The 20,972-nt window shown below is 44.7% G+C and overlaps 1 protein-coding gene and 2 non-coding genes across 3 annotated transcripts in view; 2 read left to right on the forward strand and 1 right to left on the reverse strand.

The window, feature by feature from the left end:
• Positions 1-13,448, reverse strand: part of FHAD1 (forkhead associated phosphopeptide binding domain 1) — a 171,084-nt gene extending 157,636 nt beyond the window's left edge. The window contains exons 1-2 of the mRNA XM_065937152.1: positions 13,343-13,448; positions 8,978-9,084 (exon numbers count right to left, since the gene is read on the reverse strand). Coding sequence (XP_065793224.1) covers positions 8,978-9,070 — 93 coding nt within the window. The 5' untranslated portion in view covers positions 9,071-9,084; positions 13,343-13,448. The remainder of the gene's footprint in view (positions 1-8,977; positions 9,085-13,342) is intronic.
• On the forward strand, positions 10,561-10,640 carry LOC136170147 (small nucleolar RNA U2-19). The gene has a single exon (XR_010663589.1). It is a non-coding gene; the product is annotated as a small nucleolar RNA U2-19 (small nucleolar RNA).
• On the forward strand, positions 10,783-10,854 carry LOC136170145 (small nucleolar RNA U2-30). The gene has a single exon (XR_010663587.1). It is a non-coding gene; the product is annotated as a small nucleolar RNA U2-30 (small nucleolar RNA).
• Positions 13,449-20,972: the final 7,524 nt, after the last annotated feature.

A 20,972-nucleotide genomic window follows, 5' to 3' on the forward strand; every position in this document is an offset into this window, starting at 1 on the left:
GGATCCTTCTGGAACTTCCCTGATGGCACAGTGGATAAGAATCTGCCTCCCAATGCAGGGGACATGGGTTCAATCCCTGGTCTTGGAAGATCCCATATGCTGGCAAGCAACTAATCCTGTGGGCCACAACTACTGAGCCCTCACACTAGAGCCCACAGGCTGCAACTACTGAAGCCCATGTGCCTGGAGCCTGTGCTCTGCAACAAGAGAAGCCTCTGCAATGAGAAGCCTGTGCACCGCAACAGAGAGTAGACCTCACTCGCCACAGCTAGAGAAATGAAGGCCCAGCACAGCCAAAAATAAACAAATAAATGAATAAAAACTTATTTTTAAAAAACGGGTGATCCTTCTGAACAGAAAGGCCTAATGAAGTCAGCAGAGGGGCAATGTTTACCTTGTCATGTTTTATAAAACTGGAAAATGCTGACATGTCTGCAGGTTTCAATTCTTCCAAATGGACCCATGTCCCCACACCCCTCTTTAGAGCAACTCTCCTCTCCCAAACCTATTTAAACCATGGGAAGGTGATTTATCTAAGAGAAGATAGAAGCACTCATCAGAACTCTATCCCCCAAATGCTTGGCGTTTCACGTATCATCTGCTCTCCAGGGAGCCAAAATGAGCTCACGCTTTTGGAAATGCAACTGATTCCTTCATAAATTAACCTGACTGTTGTTGTTGGTGGTGACTTATTTCTTAAACTAAGTTTGGGGAGCAGTAAGCTCCAAAAGAATGCTCAAACTACCGCACAATTGCACTCATCTCACACGCTAGTAAAGTAATGCTCAAAATTCTCCAAGCCAGGCTTCAGCAACACGTGAACAGAGAACTTCCAGATGTTCAAGCTGGTTTTAGAAAAGGCAGAGGAACCAGAGATCAAATGCCAATATCCACTGGATCATAGAAAAAGCAAGGGAGTTCCAGAAAAACATCTATTTCCAGTTTATTGACTATGCCAAAGCCTTCGACTGTGTGGATCACAATAAACTGTGGAAAATTCTGAAAGAGATGGGAATACCAGACCACCTGACCTGCCTCTTGAGAAACCTGTATGCAGGTCAAGAAGCAACAGTTAGAACTGGACATGGAACAACAGACTGGTTCCAAATAGGAAAAGGAGTACATCAAGGCTGTATATTGTCACCCTGCTTATTTAACTTATATGCAGAGTACATCATGAGAAATGCTGGGCTGGAAGAAGCACAAGCTGGAATCAAGATTGCTGGGAGAAATATCGATAACCTCAGATATGCAGATGACACCACCCTTATGGCAGAGAGTGAAGAGGAACTAAAAAGCCTCTTGATGAAAGTGAATGAGGAGAGTGAAGAAGTTGGCTTAAAGCTCAACATTCAGAAAACTAAGATCATGGCATCCGGTCTCATCACCTCATGGGAAATAGATGGGGAGACAGTGGAAACAGTGACAGACTTTATTTTTGGGGGTTCCAAAATCCCTGCAGATGGTGACTGCAGCCATGAAATTAAAAGACACTTACCCCTTGGAAGGAAAGTTATGACCAACCTAGATAGAACATTAAAAACCAGAGACATTACTTTGCCAACAAAGGTCTGTCTGGTCAAGGCCATGGTTTTTTCCAGTGGTCATGTATGGATGTGAGAGTTGGACTGTGAAGAAAGCTGAATGCCGGAAAATTGATGCTTTTGAACTGTGGTATTGGAGAAGACTCTTGAGTGTCCCTTGGACTACAAGGAGATCCAACCAGTCCATCCTAAAGGAGATCAGTCCTGGGTGTTTATTGGAAGGACTGATGCTGAAGCTGAAACTCCAGTACTTTGGCCACCTCATGCGAAGAGTTGACTCATTGGAAAAGACCCTGATGCTGGGAGGGATTGGGGGCAGGAGGAGGAGGGGATGACAGAGGATGAGATGGCTGGATGGCATCACTGACTCGATGGATATGACTTTGAGTAAACTCCGGGAGTTGTTGATGGACAGGGAGGCCTGGCATGCTGTGATTCATGGGGTCTCAAAGAGTCGGACACAACTGAGCAACTGAACTGGTAATATTAAAAAACTCTAGTAATTTTTTTTGTAATGCAATAGGTCTTTTTATTACTGGTAATGTACACTTGCCCTTTTCAGATAGGTTTCAGCAGTGAGTATATAGTTATTTCTCCTAAAGAGCATGGAGAGTGAGCTGCTTGAAGATGTGATCAAATGTCTATCATCTTTTCTTTCTCAAAGACTATTTTCTAAAGAGCAATTTTAGGCTTACAGCAAAATTAAGAAAAAAGTTTATAGATATCCTGTATATCCTTCCGCCCAACACACATGCCCAAAACCTCCCAGAGTATCCATCCACAGCAGAGTGGTCCGTTTGAGGAAACTAGCAATTTTTTAAAGTGTAGGCTTTGGAATAGGCAGACCTGGGTTTGAATCTCATTAGGCTACTTTGTGGCTGAGTGATTTCAACCAGACTAACCACTCTGAGCTCATTTTCCCTGTCTGTAAACCTCTTACCTCACAGGATGGTTGCTAGGATTAAGTGAAAAATGCACATAAAGAGGTTGGCATGTGGTGCTCAGTAAAAGACACAGTGGTCATTGTTTTGGTCTCATAAGACTGAGAGACTCTTCTCAGAAGAAGAGAAGAATCCTCAGAGAGCTGAAGAATCCTCAGAGGGTTGAGATGAGGATCCACTGACATTAACAAGCTGTTTGGAAAAGGAAACCAATGAGGACAGTTACTAACCGGACAGAAACTAATTTGCATTCATTGTATAAAAATAAGTGACAGCTTCAGTTCAGTTCAGTCGCTCAGTCATGTCTGACTCTTTGTGACTCCATGAATTGCAGCATGCCAGGCCTCCCTGTCCATCACCAACTCCCAGAGTTTAGTCAAACTCATGCCCATTGAGTCGGTGATGCCATCCAGCCATCTCATCCTCTGTCGTCCCCTTCTCCTCCTGCCCCCAATCCCTCCCAGCATCAGGGTCTTTTCCAGTGAGTCAACTCTTCGCATGAGGTGGCCAAAGTATTGGAGTTTCAGCTTCAGCATCAGTCCTTCCAATAAACACCCAGGACTGATCTCCTTTAGGATGGACTGGTTGGATCTCCTTGCAGTCCAAGGGACTCTCAAGAGTCTTCTCCAACACCATAGTTCAAAAGCATCAGTTTTTCGGCCCTCAGCTTTCTTCACAGTCCAACTCTCACATCCATACATGACCATTGGAAAAACCATAGCCTTGACCAAAAGGACCTTTGTTGGCAAAGTAATGTCTCTGCTTTTTAATATTCTATCTAGGTTGGTCATAACTTTCCTTCCAAGGAGTAAGCGTCATTTAATTTCATGGCTGCAATCACCATCTGCAGTGATTTTGGAGCCCAAAAAAATTCAGTCTGTCACTGTTCCCACTGTCTCCCCATCTATTTCCTATGAGGTAATGGGACCAGATGCCATGACCTTAGTTTTCTGAATGTTGAGCTTTAAGCCAACTTTTTCACTCTCCTCTTTCACTTTCATCAAGAGGCTTTTTAGTTCCTCTTCACTCTCTGCCATAAGGGTGGTGTCATCTGCATATCTGAGGTTATCGATATTTCTCCCAGCAATCTTGATTCCAGCTTGTGCTTCTTCCAGCCCAGCATTTCTCATGATGTACTCTGCATATAAGTTAAATAAGCAGGGTGACAATATACAGCCTTGATGTACTCCTTTTCCTATTTGGAACCAGTCTGTTGTTCCATGTCCAGTTCTAACTGTTGCTTCCTGACCTGCATACAGGTTTCTCAAGAGGCAGGTCAGGTGGTCTGGTATTCCCATCTCTTTCAGAATTTTCCACAGTTTATTGTGATCCACACAGTCGAAGGCTTTGGCATAGTCAATAAACTGGAAATAGATGTTTTTCTGGAACTCCCTTGCTTTTTTGATGATCCAGCAGATATTGGCAACTTGATCTCTGGTTCCTCTGCCTTTTCTAAAACCAGCTTGAACATCTGGAAGTTCATGGTTCGCATATTGCTGAAGCCTGGTTTGGAGAATTTTGAGCATTACTTTACTAGCGTGTGAGATGAGTGCAACTGTGCGGTAGTTTGAGCATTCTTTGGCATTGCCTTTCTTTGGGATTGGAATGAAAACTGACCTTTTCCACTCCTGTGGCCACTGCTGAGTTTTCCAAATTTGCTGGCATATTGAGTGCAGCACTTTAACAGCATCATCTTTCAGAATTTGAAATAGCTCAACTGGAATTCCATCGCCTCCACTAGCTTTGATCGTAGTGATGCTTCCTAAGGCCCACTCTACTTCACATTCCAGGATGTCTGGCTCTAGGTGAGTGATCACACCATCGTGATTATCTGGGTCATGATCTTTTTTGTACAGTTCTTCTGTGTATTCTTGCCACCTCTTCTTAATATCTTCTGCTTCTGTTAGGTCCATACCATTTCTGTCCTTTATTGAATCCATCTTGGCATGAAATGCTCCCTTGGTATCTCTAATTTTCTTGACATAGTCAGGTTCAAAACAGAGATCTCCTGTCTCTACTTTGACCAGACAGGAGGTACTTATGTCCTCAGTCACTCAGTTGTGTCTGACTTTTTTGTGACCCTATGGACTGTAGCTTACCAGGATCCTCTATCCATGAAATTTTCCAGACAAGCATACTGGAGTGGGTTACCATTTCCTTTTCCAGGAGATCTTCCAGACCCAGGGATTGAACCCATATCTCCTACACTGCAGGTGGATTCTTTACTGCTGAGCCACTGGGGAAGCCCAGTACAGGAAATAAAACCACCCTAAATCTATGCCTTGTTATGATAAGGAAGAAACTGCAATTCTTCTTTTTCTTCCTCCAACCCCCCCAACTTTGCATACTGGTCCTTGAAAGGAAATCACACCATGGAGAAGAATCTCAAGGGCAGGTTCATGGAGTTAGTTTTAAATCTGTTGAGTTTATGATAAACATAATCAGAAAACTAGGAATAAAGAGAGGAACTTGCTCACTTAGTAAGAACATGTACAAAAAACCTACAGCTTACCTCGTACTTAATTGTGAAAGACTGAATGCTTTCCCTAAGGTCAGGAACAAGCAAATATAAAGATTTATGCTGGGTCCTGGTGGTTCAGTGGCTAAGAGTCTGCTTTGCCATGTAGGGGACATGGGTTCAATCCCTGGTCAGGGAACTAAGACCACACATGCTATGGAGCAACTAAGCCCATGCTGCAACTAGAGAGTCCGTGCATTGCAACGGAAGATCCCGCATGATGAAACAAAGATCCTGCATGCTGAAACTAAGACCCAATGCAGCCAAATAAATAAACAAATATAAAAAAAGATTTATGCCACTCTTATTCAACAGAGTCCTGGAAGTGCTAACCAGAGAAATAAAGCAAGGAAAAGGAAATGAAAGGCATTCAGATATCCTTTTCTGAAAGGAGAAATAAAACTAATGTTACTGTAGATGACATATTTTATGTATAAAATCCCAAGAAATCTACAAAAGCCCTTATATAGAAAGTTCAGTTAAGGTTGCAAGATACTAAGGAGCATACAAAGATCAACTGTATTTCCGTATACTGTCAGTGAACATGTAAAAATAAAAAATGAACAAAATAAAAAATATAATACCAATTCTATTGTGTGAGTGTGGGTGTGTGTGTTCGTTAGGTCGCTTCAGTCGTGTCTGCCTCTTTGTAACCCCATGGACAGAAGCCCACCAGACTCCTCTGTCCATGGGATTCTCCAGGCAAGAACACTAGAGTGGGCTGCCGTGCTCTCCTCCAGGGGATCTTTGCTGATCCAGGGACCAAACTCGAGTGTCTTGCGTCTCCTGCGTTGGCAGGTGGGTTCTTTGCCACTAGTACCACCTGGGAAGCCCATATACCATTTACAATCACTCAAAAGAAAAAAAAGAGAGAGAGAGAATTCCTGAAGTGTAAATCTAACAAAACACGTACAGAACTTGTATGCTAAAAATTACAAAACACTCACGGGAGACATCAAAGACCACCTGAATCAATGAAGAAATATGCCATGTTCATGAATTGAGAGACAATGTAGTAGAATATCAATTATTCTCACATTGAATGAAGGACTAAACGCAATTCCAAGCAAAATTACAGCATGATATTTTGTATATACAGACGGCTTACACTAAAATGTAAATGAAAAGGCAAAGGAACTAGAATAGGTTAAAAAATTTAAAGAAAAATAAAGTGGGAGGAGTCACTCTACCTGATTTAAGACTCACACAGTGATAGTAATTAAGGCTGTGACATAAAGGCAGAGGGACTGCCTCACAGATCCATGAAACATACTAGGGAACTCAGAAACAGCCCCCATAGAAGTATGGCCAGATTATTTTTGACAAACTTGCAAAAGCAATTCAATAGAGAAAGGATAGTCTTTTTAACAAATGGTTCTGGAACAACTCAACATCCACATGCAGTAAAAGTGAACATTGACCTAAATCTCACATCATAAACAAAAGTGAACTCAAAATAGTTCACAGATTTAAACATAAAACTATAAAGCACTTCAAAGAAAATATAAGAGAAAATCCTCAGGACCAAGGACTTGGTGGCATGTTCTTAGAGATGATACTAAGAGCATGATCTAGGAAAGAAAAAAATAATGACCTGGACTTCATCAAAAGTTAAAATTTTTGTTCTGTGAAATATCCTGCTAAGAGAATGAAAAGACAAGCTATGGATGGGAGAAAATACTTGCAAACCATCTATCTGATGAGGGACTCATACCTAAAATACATAAAGAATTCTCAAAACTTAATGGTGAAAAAACAATTGGATTAGAAACAGTTAAAAGACATAAAGAGATATTTCACCAAAGAGGGTATGAAAAAGGCAAATAAGTACACGGAAAGACATTTAACATCACTATTGATTTGGGAAATGCAAATTAAGACTATGATAAGATACCATTACACACTTAACTAAAACAGCTAAAACAAAAAACAGTGTTAATACTAACTGCTGGTGGGGATACAGAGAACCCTGTCTCATACACTGCTGGTGGGACTAAAAAATGGTGTAACCACCCTGGATAAGATTCTGGCAGTTTTTCCACAAGTTGAATATATATTAATATATATGTTGATCCATGCAATGATACTCCTAACCATTCATCTCAGGGAAATAAAACATGTTCACAGAAAAACCTGTTCACAAATGTTCATAGTAGATTTATTCATAACAGCCCCTAATGGAATCACAATGTTCTTCAATAAGTGAATGGTTAAACATAGGTGGTACATCCATAACATGGGCTATTACTCAGCAATAAAAGAACAAGCTCATAACCTGGATCGATGTCAAAATCATTACATTGAGTAAAAAAAAAAATCAATAGCAAAGGTCATGGACATTAAGATTCCATTTATGTAACATTCTCAAAATGATGAAAATTATAGACATATAGAACAGATTAGTGGTTGCTGTGACTTAGGGATGGTGGTGGGGGAAAGTATTGTGAACATAAAAGGAATATCATGGGACTTTCCTGGTGGTCCAGTAGTGAGACTCCGAGCTGCCAAAGCAGGGGGCCTGGGTTCAACCCCTGGTGAGGGAACTAGATCTCACATGCTGCTAAGACCCAGTGCAACTAAGTAAATAAATACATTAAAAAAAGAAGAATATCACAAGGGAGATCTTTGATGATGGAATATTCTATACCTTGGTGTGTGTGTGTGTTCAGTTGTTTAGTCATGTCCAACTCGTTACAACCCAACAGACTATAGCCCACCAGGCTCCTCTGTCCATGGGATTTTCCAGGCAATAATAATGGAGCAGGTTACCATTTCCTCCTCTAGGGGATCTTCCCAACCCAGGGATCAAACCTGCATCTCCTGCATTGGCAGGCAGATTTTTTACCACTTGAGCTACCTGGGAAGTCAGTTCTATATCTTGGCGGCTACACACAAAGTCATACATGTGATAAAATGGGACAGAACTATATACACACTTTATACCATTCTCTCTCTACTGTTTGTGAATCTGTCATTTCAAAATGAAAAGTCTTTTAACAATCTGTTCAGTGAAGTCTGAAAAAGACCTGCCTTTTATAGTCATAAATTCCACTGCATTTCTCTTTCAATATTTTAGCCCTTTTCAATATTTTAAAAAGCTCAAAGCCACTGTTTGTGTGTGTGTGTGTGTGTGTGTGTGTGTGTGTGTGTGTGTAGCAGAGTTTTATTAAAGTGAAAAATGATGGAGAAAGCTTACGACACAGACATCAGAAGGGGGACAGAGAGTGCCCCCAAAGCCACTGTTTTGACTAACTCCTTACTTTCTTCCAACTTCTTTGGCTGTCATCAAGCTGGGACTGTGGACCAAGCCACAGCTAACATAGAGAATGAAATGAAATGAGAGGATACTGTGGCTATGCCCAAGGCTTACCCTGATTTACTACTTGGAGGTGGGGGTGGGGGAGGGCTCCGAGGGACCCACAACAGTCTCCAGAAGCTCTGAAAAGGGCAAGAGGCTATTTGTCAAGCTGGGCACTTCAGGAGGCTCTGGCTGCCAGACCTGGAGCAGGTGAAGGTCAAGCACCACCTTCCAAACGGCCCCATCAGGCAGCGGGGGAGGGGATCCTGGGTGGGACATCGCAGAACAGACACGGTCATCAAAGGACAGAAGGCGCATCTCACTCTGCATCCTGCTCATTCTTAACATGTGTGCCAAGGAGCTCCAGCACATCTGACAACTGGTTATTGGTAGCACACCGAAGATGAGGTGGTTAGACAGCACCATGGACTCAATGGACGTGAACCTGGGCAAACTATGGGAGATGATGACGGACAGGGAAGCCTGGCGTGCTGCAGTCCATGGGGTCGAAAAGAGTTGGACACGACTGAGCGACTAAACAACAAAGCACATGGAGGAAGGCAGTGGCTGTTAGCCAGAGGCTGTGCTTCAGAAGAGATCGGAGTCCACAGGGGATGGGGCTTCTGCAGAGATGAGGGGTTGAGAGGGGTGGGGACCGGGCAGGAAGAGATCTTACCTCTAAAACAAGGTCTGAGTCTTCATGCCTTCCAATCGTAGTACTTTTATTCAAGACAAAAAAGCCTTCTGCGCTCTTTAGATAGGCTTTCATACTCTCTGCTTTCCCTAGAAAAGGTTTGCGGAAACAAATCTGGTTAGGAAAAGTCCATTAATTATTCAATATCATATTTAGAATGAATGAAATATACCATAATGTCACAAAAGGAAAATCAGCAGAGGTAGGAGTGGATAGATGAATTTAACAATGATCATACTTACAATTCTTCACATTTTTAAGACTGTCTTTAACACTGATATCTGTCATAGATAAGCTTGGTTCTGATTATCAGAGGACACCCTTTATGTAACTCAGAGCGCAAACAAGGAATAGCAAAAACAACCCAACAACAAATCTGAATTCCACTGACAATCACTCTCCAACTCCCATTAAGCTTAGTTTGAGGTTAGATATTTGCCATAATCAAGTACTAAGAATTACTGACCTACCACTTACTAGTTCCGTGACTCTGGTTGAATTACTTATTCTCTCTGTAAACCTCAGTTTTCTCATCTGTAAAATGGGGCTAGTAATACTCTGTATCCCAAAGGGTTTTGTGAAGATTGAATGCAGTGATGCATGTGAAGCATCTAAAATGGTGTTTGCTAAACACACTTCTTTCCTACTGTGATTATTACTATTACTAATCTTGGGTTTCATGAACTTTGACTCAAGGAACCCCAACCTTCTAAAGAGCTTTTTAAAGTGCAGAAGAGTAAATCATCAAGGAAATGGGCATTAGATGATACTTTCTTTTAAGCCATTGTATTTTGTTATATATTTAGGTAGAAAAACAGAATGATTTCCAAAGACAAAGTATTAAGGTTATAGTTTAGTCAGGACTCTGTACCTACGTTTTCCTGGTGTTTTAATTATGAAAATGTGACACACACAGAAAAGTTGAAAGAAGTAGATGGTAAACTCCTATATAACCACCACCCAGATTCCACAATTGACCTTTTGCTATATTTACTTTATCACATATCTAACCATGTATCCTTCCACTCATTTTGTATTTCAACACAGTTCAAAGTAAGTCCTGTACGTGTGTTTTGGTTGTATAGGTTGTTCCCTGGTTGCTCAGGCAGTAAAGGATCCACCTACAATGTGGGAGACCTGGGTTCGATCCCTGGGCTGGGAAGATCCCCTGGAGGAGGGCATGGCAACCCACTCCAGTATTCCTGCCTTCGGCAGGTTCCAAGATGTTGATGATAATTCACATGACACAATACTTGAATTCCAATCTGAGAGATGTCTGGCTACACAGTGTGACATCCTCCATCTTAACACCTTGTTAAGAAAGTCTCTTTTCACCTGAAAGGCCACTGAAGTATGAAGTAGTTGTACTGTGGATAAAAACAAAAGTCATTTAGAGGCTTCCATGGTTGTCCAAGATCCTGAATGCCACAGCGAGGATTGAAGAACCCATGTGCCACAACTAAGACCGGGTGCAGCCAAATAAGTAAAGATTTTTTAAAAAGAAAAAGGAAAAAGCCTACTATTAAAAACAAAACAATTCTCTGAGATCTGCTCTTACTAAAGTGGATCAGTGATGAAAGTAGCCAAATCTGAGCATCAGAAGACCACCCAGTGTACCTGATGCATGATCTCTGTAGTTCTGAGAAGCAAAACAATTTAAGGGGTGTGTGTGTGTGTGTGTGTGTTTGGGTGTGTGTGTGTAAAGGTGACTGGATAATTAAGGGGCTTATTGGTGGGTAAGTGAGAGTTGGTTGTGGGTGTACATGTATGAAAGGCTGATCAGTTCTGAGTAATGATGAAAAGTTTTTACTGCAGAACTTTATATAACTATGAAGGTTTCTATACTTGATCTGAGCTCAGAATAAAAAAAAAAAAAAAAAAACAAAAAACAAACAAATGAAAACAAAAAACAAACAAATGAAAACAAAAGTCATCTGTGTGTGACTGTAACAGGTCTCTGGTCTGGTTCTGCTTTCCATCAACATCTCCACCATTCATCCACTACCAAGTGTGAGGATGAACCCCTAAGTGTGAGGCACTGGGCTATCCTTTTACAGACATTGCCTCTTTTCAGTCTCAGAACAACGCTGCAAGGTAGGTGTCAGTATTGTCCCACTTTACAGAAGAGGAAACTGTGACTCAGAGAGGTTAGGGTCACACAATAGTGTGTGACAACTCTGGACCTTAGTCTATAACCACTGCACAAATCACCAGTGTTGCCGGTGGGGCAGAGTGGGGTGGGGGAATTGCGCGATCTGTTGATGCTTGGGATGTGAAACAACAGAAAGTCTTTAAAATCAGCATTCTATATGCTGAAAGGAAGATGAGACCCTACCTGGGGATAAGAGAAATAAAAATAAGCGGGTAGTTTATATCTGTAAACTCTGAGGCCTGTGAATGTCCCACTAATACTGATGTTTCCATATAATGAGAAATAAAATTTATTAAGTTCAGTCATGAACACAGGGGAAAGACATTTCCTCTTTCCAAACAACCATGCTCTATTGCCTTCAGTTATTAATCTTCACTGGCAGAGCACCATGTTATCTAGCAATTAATCTAAAAGGTAAACTTTCAAGAAATGTCTCTGTTGTAGGAAAACCACAGGACAGGCCACTAATTTAAAACGTAAAACTTGGATCATGTATATATTTGTTTGTCAGCTGTCACCCCTGACGACCCCAAAGCTGATGTCTTCTCTCTGCCCAGATGCCACCCTTTGGGGCAACCTCCTGACCACCGTGGCTAAAGGTGCCCTCAGCCATGTTATTCCCCTGTTAGTTTTCCCCTGCTGGGTTGCCTTCCTCTTACTTATCATTCTCTGACCTTTTCTTGTTCCTTTATTTAGCTGTGTTTGCTGTCTGTTTCTCTTTCATTCGCTAAGCTATATATTCCTGGAAAACCAGAACTGTGTTGATTTCGCCTTGGATTTTGGGCCATACTGTGTGGCATGTGGGATCTCAGTTTCTGGACTAGGGGCTGAGCCCTCTTACCCCCTGCATTGGGAGCGTGGAATTAACCACCGGACCGCCACAGAAGTCCCTTGATTTTGTTAAGAAGCAATTCTTCATGGGTTTCTTGTGCTCATACCCATCTTCAGAGCAAAGGCACTGAAAGATTTTGTTCTGCACCATCCTTCCAAGGATGCTTATGTGGCAAACAGCCTGGAGGATAAAGGTAATGTTTATAATAAAGACAACAGCTCCTTCTGAGGCTAAAGTCAGGCAGCTTTGCTGGCAGCCCCTTTCAAAGACTGAGATTTCCTGCTGGAGTTTCCTATCTGGGACACAGACTCACTGCATGTAGAGCAGCCACCCTGGCTGTTCTTCACCACCCCGAGGGACTTTCAGGGCAACAGGCATCCCTGTGCACAAGTAGCTCTGGCTGCCGGTTGTGTCTGCTGTGCTGTGAGCGGGAAAGTTCTTAGTTTCTGGCCCAGGAGTCTTGTCTTCTGCCAGTACCTATAAGCCAGGCAGGCTAACTTTCAAACAGAGTAAAACCTCACACCCTTTGCAGTTGCTCTGTGCAGGGCATCATCTCCAGTGCCAGAGCAGTGCCTGGCACACAGAGGTGCTTGGGCAACACTTGCTGACTGAGTGAAAATAAAAATGACACCTCCAAGCAAGCCGGTGTGGCCAGCGGCTAGGAATCTCTGACAGTAACTACCTTTCATTTTTCCTTTCAGCATCTATCCTAGATAACTTCTTGGAGCATCTAAATTCTATCTCTAGCTTTTGGACTGGACAAGATTTCTCCACCTTAATCTTGCCCTGTGCATCATTTCTTTGTCTGAAAACACTGCAGAAAGTAACCTGAATGTGTCTAGCTCTGTGAATTCATTCTTACTCAGGGCCATGGAGCACCCACTACAATAAAGAGCAAAAGAGCTAAAATCATCTGCATTCCTCCTGACCACTCTGGGTGGCTCAGAATTGGGCTATAGGAGCAAAACTTCTTTTGAGGGCCACAAAAGGCCTCGAAGTTCCTTAAAGAGAGGTGAGGTAAGGGGGGAGCGGGGTTTATGACCATTGGGTGGGTATTGTGTATAAATCAGGGGAAACAAGGGTTCCTCTCTTAATTTCAGCGTACCCCCAGGACATCCAAAAGCTGGTGCCAAGCAGGGGCCTGAAGTTTCCTCGCAGGCTACCTCGGGGTGGGGGCTGGGGGGCTGCATTTAGGAAGGAAGGGCTGGTGTTGGGATAGCTTGTCTGGGGTGCTCCTGGCGACCTGAGCCTGGATCTGACAGGAGTTCGGCCTCGGGTGGGGCACCGCAAGCCCTTGACCTAGCAGGGCTGGCCTCTTCCGGCCCGGGTTTCCGCCCGCCGCCTCCTGACGTGTCGCTCTCACCTGGCCAGAGGAAGAAGCCCACGTCCCGTCCTCCGCCAAGAGCCCGGCCTGCTTGGGAGGCGCCGGGCTCGATCCGGGCGAGGCCGCCCGGCCGCGCTCCCGCGGAGTCTCCAGCCGGCGGCCCGCAGCCCGCGTGCCCTCCCGGCCTGTGTACGCGCGTCGCCATGGCAACGCCGCCGGGCCGGCCGCGGGGGTGAGGGGCGTGGCCTGCGAGGGGCGCTGCGCCGCGAGCATCCGGTGATTCACAGCCGGCTGCAGTGTCGCTAGCCTTCCCAGATCTGCGGTCTAGGGGTACCCAGCCCCATTTCGTGGACGGGGAAATTGTCTCGGTGGTCACAGAGGTAACCCAAAGTTTTTCATCGAGGAAGAAGCAGACTCTGTAATCCTTCCTACTCTCCTTTGGTCTAGGCTGGGTGCGTTGGGAGGGGGTGGTCAGGCATGGCAGGGGGTGGTCAGGCATGGCAGGGTAATGGAGCAGAACTAGAAGTTTAGAGGTTAGTACCGCGCCTCCCAAATATCTAGTTCTCTCTGTTGCAGAGTAGAAAAGAATAGGGTAAGGTGGGGGAGACCACCACTTCTGGGGGTGGGTGTGGACATGGGGGATGGGTGGGGAGGAAGGAATAATTTTGAAAGGATGAAGGATTCTTCCACTGTTGTTCAGTCGCTCAGCCTTGTCTGACTCTGCAACCCCATGGATAGCAGCACGCCAGGCTTCCCTATCCTTCACTATCTCCCGGAGTTTGCTAGAAAGAGGTTATTTACAAGCCCACAATCCTACTGTTCTGTCCTTCCCTGGCAGAACTGACATTTATTCATTCATTTGTTCTTTATTTCTATAAACATCACCTGAGGCTCTACAAGTGTCAGACGGTGGCCCCAATGTTGACCCAGATCAGATCTTTAAGAAGCCCCCCATCTACCCATCCACGGGCCTAGGACCGGGTCGGGAGTGGGGATGGATGGAGTGTGTGGAGAAGACATGCCAATCCCATCTCCTCTCACCTTTTTCAGGTCAACCCCTTCTGTTTGAGAGCAGAACAGCCCTGCTGACCACCTACAGAACACCCCATTTCCCTGGCAGGAAATGGCTGACAAGTTGCCCCCAGAGAAACTAAGAACATTTATACAAAAAAGATGAAAGATGGCAGACTCCATCCTTGTCAATTAGAAGATAAAAGAGAGAGAAATCACAGAGATTGGTGTGGGATGGAATATACGGTTAAGATGCTCACACATGCCTAGAGGACTCTTAGAAATGCAGATTCCCTGGCACAGACCACAGAGATTCTGATTAAGCAGGTTTGGAGCATGGTCCAGGAATGAATTTGATGGATTATTGCCAATTCCTTGTGCATCAGTTAAAAGCATGGCAAAACCCCAGGATTTATTCAGCCCTACAGTTGTGTTGCAGAGACCTGGGCTTCCCTGGAGGCTCAGAAAATAAACAATCTGCCTGCAATGCAGGAGACCCAGGTTCTATCCCTGGGTCGGGAAGATACCCTGGAGAAGAGAATGACAACCCACTCCAGTATTCTTGCCTGGAAAATTCCATGGACGGAGGAGCCTTGTGAGCTGTGGTCCATGGGGTCGCAAAGAGTCAGACATGACTGAATGACTAACACTTTCACTTTTACTTCCCAGAACTGTCCCTAGAAATTTCTTCCAGGCCCTCAGTCAGCCTGGAAGTTTCTGCCTTCTCTAGTTCCCTTCAACCAGAAAGACTCTAGGAAAAGTATGAGGTGTGACTGCAAAGGCCAGGACCTGAGTGGTAAACTTCAAAGGAACAGGGAGGGTCAGGTTCAACTCCCCAGGAACATTCCTGCTTCTGGGCCTTTGCATTTACTTAACCTGCCTGACAATGCAGGAGACATTAGAGACACCCTTTGATCCCTGGGTTGGGAAGATCCCCTGGAGGAGGAAATGGCAATCCACTCAAGTCTTCTTGCCTGGGAACTCCCATGGACAGAGGAGCCTGGCAGGCCACAGTCTGTGGAGTTGCAAAGAGTTGGATACAACTTATCAACTAAACAGCAACAGCCAGTGGTTAGGACTCCACACTTCTACTGCCAGGGCCTCCGGTTCAGCCTCTGGTCAGGGAACTAAGCTCTGTGGCTCGCCACCTCCAAAAAAGTCAACATGAACAACAAAACAAAAACTTCACTGTATTGCTCTTCCCTTTGTCTTACCATGTATCACCTAGCATGCCATTTATTTAGTTTATTTATCTTATTTATTGTCTATCTCCCCACTCCCAACTCCTCCCTCCACCCCAATTTAAGCTCCATGAGGGCAGGGATTTTTTTTTCTGTTTTGTTCACTGCTGAATCCCCAGTACCTAGAACAGTGCCTAAATGAATGAATGAACAGGGGAAGCCTTTGCCACCTGCCCCAGTCTTGCCTGCAACCTCTTGGGCTGCTGGAGCTGAACTGTCCTTACCCAGGACCTAGGCTTCTCCAGCCAGGACCCCTCTCCAGCCCCACTCCCATCTCCATGCTTATCTTTAGCATCATCACCATGAGCGCAGAGTTGCCAGCCAGACCCTATGGAGCCCACCCGGGCTGGCCTCGAGCTGGAGCAGCCCATGCCCCCTGATAGGCTTGGGAGAGCATATGTTACCACTAGTCCATCTCTCAGTGAGGAAATACTGAACCAAGAACAGAGCTGACATTCAGAACAGGGAGCAGAAAATGCCAAATCTTGATTGGACACCCTTCCCCACAAGTGGCCACATCTCAAAGGGTATGGGAATGTCTTGGGACCCAATTCCTTGTCATCCATTTAAATTTCAAAAACAGAGGATAAGTCACCCTAGTTAACTTGTGGCTTTATATCAGCATATCCTGGGATGAGTGAGAGTTGTACTTTGCAATGATGGGGTATTAAAAATATTGCCGTTGAGGAATTCCCTGGTGGTCCAGTGGTTGGGACTTGATGCTTTCACTGTCGTGGCCTGGATCTAAAAATCAAAACCAAAAACCTTGAAGAAAAAAAAAATTAGAGATTTCTAGTTTCTATGGGCTCCTTGATGCCTGTAATCAATCAGTCTTACTGAGCTCTGGGTGGCTACCAAGGCTGTACTGTATCTCCATGCACATCGAAACGCTGGGGTCGGAAGGGCCTGGGTTTGGGACCCAGTTCTGTTGTTGCCAGCTGTCCTCATGATACTGGAGTGAGTGATGTTAACTCGGGGATTTCCACCTGCTGAGCATGTCTCAATCCTTCTCTTGGATCATCTCACTTAATCCTCACCATAACCTGGTGCAGTAGGCGTGAGTGAAACACCCAGAACAGTGAGCTCTGCACAGAAGAACTCAAAGATGTCGTGATGAGTATTACTTCTATCAAATGACTCCCAGTTTAACAGGGAAGTAAGGCTCAAGAGACATGGAGGTATGTGCCCAATGTGGCACAGCCAGAAAATCTGGCAGGATTCGAATCGAGATGACTGTGACGGGAAGTTATTTCCCCGGGGACTTACAGGTGACAGCTGTCACCACCACAGGACACCCATGCTCACCACCTGTTTTCCCTCAGCCCTGAGCAGGCTGGGCTCCTGTTTGTCCTGAAGGCTGGGCAGTGCCTGAGGCTGACGGAAGGGGGACTGAGGCTAGGAGGGAGCTCCTGGGGCTTGTTAGCGAGCGCTCCTGCTACCCACCCGGCTTCCTTCCTGCTGGACCTCTGCCCCATAAAATCTCCTTCTGCCCCAGTTAATTTCCCTGGATGGTCATTATTATTATTATTCATTTATTTTTGAGTGCCCTGGACTTTCTCTTGTTGCAGCGAGTGGAGGCTACTATTCGTTGTGGTACATGGGCTTCTCATTATGGTGGCTTCTCTTATGGTGGAGTGCAGTCTCTAGGCACGTGGGCCTCAGTAGTTGTGGCCTGTGGGCTCTAAGCAGGAAGGCTTCCTTGGTTGTGGTGCCCAGGCTTAGCTGTTCCGTGGCATGTGGAATCTTCCTGGACCAGGGATCAAACCCGTGTCCCTTGCCTTGGCAGGCAGATTCCTATCCACTGCGCCACCAGGGGAGTCCCCTGGATCGTCCTTGACTGAGGAGAGCACTCCAGCTGTGCCCCTGCCCCAGACTTGCCTGCTTGCCCCCTGCATTCCTACACGAAATGAACGCTGGGAGAGGCAGGGAGGTTGCCCAGCCTTTAAGGGGTGAGAGAGAGCCAGGGAAAGAGCTGGAACAGGGGAAAGGGAGAGGAAGAGAGAGAGGGAGCATGAAAAGCAGGAAGTAGCTAAGCTGTTGAGTTGGGTGACAGATGGAAGAGCAAAGAGCCACTAGAGGCTCCCCAGTCCATTAATAACCTGACCTTCTGGGCTAAGTAAATGCAGGTTTATATACACACACCCACAGACTCACAAAAATAAATTCATAACACAAAACTACAGCTAGTAACTGAGGCCCTCTGCACCTGTGCTAACCCCCTGCTTCTGGCAGAAAATGAGAAAACACCCACTTGTTTTTGTTTTTTTTTTTCTCAGAAGCAAGGCTGGTCTGAGACATTCATTTCTCTTGCAAATCAAAGTTTCGCCAGGGGAGACAGTCTGTCTCTTCTGTTTGAAAACTGCAGATGAAGTATGCTGACCCCATCTATGATGGGACTGATTTTGTGTGTTTTATTCTCTTTGCCTCACTTCTTTCACCTGTAAAATGGAGATTAATAACAGCATTGACTATAAAGAGCCAATAGGTTAATATGTGTGAAGTCCTGAACTGTGCTTGATACAACAGACTCCCTCTGTGAATGTTTGCATTATTGTCTGTTTTTGTTTGTTTTCTGTTGTTTTCTTGATGATATGGAAGGACAGTCCAATCTCAAGCCTGGGCACAGGTTCTCTCCCCTGGTGAGAACTTTGATTTGCATCGTCTCAGTCCCAACCCAGAGCAAACTTGACCTCTGAACAGCCCCGTATCATCTTGCTTGTTGCCCAGGGATCTTTCTGGGCGTGGGTGTCAGAGGCAGGCTGAGCTCCTCCCCTGAGCACTGCTAGAGGGATTCTGAGAACCCAGCTGGTCTCTGTGGGGTGGTACCTGCAGGACAGCTCCATAAATTTGACTTCCAGGCATCTGGGCAAACAAACCTCCACTACTTTTTTTTTTTTTTTTTGAGATTAACAATGAACCATTATGAATGAGGATAACATAACTAGCTAAGATTTATTGAGGCTTGTTAGGTACCAGCCACTATGCCATGCACTGTTTTATTTAATTTTTAGCCCAACTCATTTTACAGAAGCGGGCATAGAGAAGTCAAATAATTTGCCCAGTTACAAATTTTGTAAGTGATGGGTCCAGGATTTGAACCCTGACTGTTTGACTCCAGCACACTCTCTTTTTTATAAACTTTTTTTTTTTTTTTAATAATATACATCTTGAAAAGTGCACAAATCATAGGTACATACTTGAAGAATTTTCACAAAATGTATGCACCCACCCTAACTGGAACCCAAATCAAGAAGCAGAACATCTCCACCTGCCGGGGTCCAGCCCCAGCAGGATCCAGGGGGTACGCTCAGGATGAACAGCGTCAGCGAGTGAGAGAGAGAAGACACGTGAGACTAGCCTTGATAGGGCCAAGTCTGCGAGGGAGAGAGAGAGAGAGAAAGAGAGAGAAATGACCAAACGGGGGTGCAGAGAGTCTGGCAGAGTCTGGCAATGCTTTATTTTTTACCATAGCTTTTATACCCTAAGTTAGTACATTTCTAAGGAGAAGATAGTTTAACATTACATCAGGTTGTCCTTCACAAAACCAGGGTGTTTTCTGCATACTTCTTTGTTTATGAGGGTCTTGTACATTATCTTCTGACCTGGGGGCCTATTAACATTTTATGCAAGTCAGGTGAATGTAAACCTATTTTCTGTTTCTATGGTGACCTTAACTGAAAGGTAACAGTCTCATAGGGCAACAGTACAGAGTAGAAGTATAACCTTGTTAACACAAAAATTAATCCTTTTGCAGAAGTTGTCAGTTGCGTTTATCTAAGAAGTTTACCCCAGACTGACTCTGCGACTTTGGTGAGGCAGCTTCTGCCTAGCACTCCTGACAATTAACAACCATCTCATTGTTACCACACTAGGGCTAAGTTCTTATTTCTCTAGATCTTTAACTATATTAACAATGGTTATTATAACACAACCTTAGCACATTAAAGGCAAAAATACAGCAAGCATAACACAGCAAGCAAATCACAACCCAATAACCACCTATAGAGTAATTTTTCTTATGTTTTCTAATAGGATTCCTTTACCCCTTAAAAGGGCTCTATATCTATTAGGGCTTTTATATAATCAGGTTTTTTATGCTATTTTATGATTAGGATATTATAAGCAATCATGCGTATTAGTACCAAGTGCATAAATGCATTTGGCTAACAAACTACCAGCAAAGGAGTTTAAATTAAAAACACTCCTTTCACACCTCATAAAATACCACCACCTGGGAAACTTATTGATTAAAGTTCTAAATTGATTCTTATTTGGGAAGAGATCGGGGAAGGCCTTCCTGCCTGTGTCAGAGAAATTAGGGAGTAGTCCATTGAGGCAGGCATCAGAAAGACAGATATCATCTTTAAGGTGAGAGCCGGGGGCAGCTTTTCGAAATCTCTGAAAACCTGATCTGCCTTGCCTGCTAGGCTTTCTCCTCCTGACCTTGTCGTGGGTGGGATCTCGTGAGCTGGCCTTTTCGAAACCCCTGAAAACCTGATCCACCTTGCCCGTCAGGTTTTCTCCCTTACGGCCTTGTTAGGGGTAGGGTCTCATGAGCTGACTTTTTCCGAAACCCCTGAAAACCTGATCCACCTTGCCCGTCAGGTTTTCTCCCTCATGGCCTTGTCATGGGTAGGGTCTCGTGTGTTGGCTCCCGGCATCCACCCTCCTGAGAACTCTCCCTGTGCTCCCTTCTGGTCATCTTCCCACTAGTCTGACTTCCAATATCAAAGATTAGTTCTGCTGCTTTTTGAACTTCATGTAAATGGGATCATACAGATTCCATTTGCTGCCTGCTTTCTTTCAATCAACGGTGTGAGATTCAACCATGCTGTGTGACATAGTTGTGATTCATTCATTCTCATGACTGCATTGCCTTACACTCTGCATGCGTGCTAAGTCGCTTCAGTCGTGTCTGACTCTTTGTGACCCTATGGACTATAGCCCGCCAGGCTCCTCTGTCCAGGGATTCTCCAGGCAAGAATACTGGAGTGGGTTGCTGTGCCCTCCTCCAGGGAATCTTCCCGACCCGGGGATCAAACCCATGTCTCCTGCGGCTCCTGCATTGCGGGCAGATTGGGGAAGTCACATTATACTTTAGTAGTTTATCTGTTTGCGCACAACAAATTATGGCAAACTGAGTGGCTCAAAACAATGCATACTCACCATATCACAGTTTCTATGGATCAGGAATCCAGGCACTGCTTCTCTGGGTCCCCTGCTCAGGGTCTCTGCCAGGTTGCAATCAGAGAGGTGGCCAGGGTGGGCCTGAGCCTCTCATCTGAGGCTCAGATGGAGACAGATCCACTTTCCAGTTCATGTGATGGTTGGCAGGATTCAGTTCCGTGAGAGTTGTTAGTTTGAGAGCCTCACCTCCTTGCTGGCTGTTAGCCAGAGATCCTGTGCTGTTTCTTGCC

This window comes from Muntiacus reevesi, chromosome 5 (genome assembly GCF_963930625.1).
Source record: "Muntiacus reevesi chromosome 5, mMunRee1.1, whole genome shotgun sequence".
Taxonomy (NCBI): domain Eukaryota; kingdom Metazoa; phylum Chordata; class Mammalia; order Artiodactyla; family Cervidae; genus Muntiacus; species Muntiacus reevesi.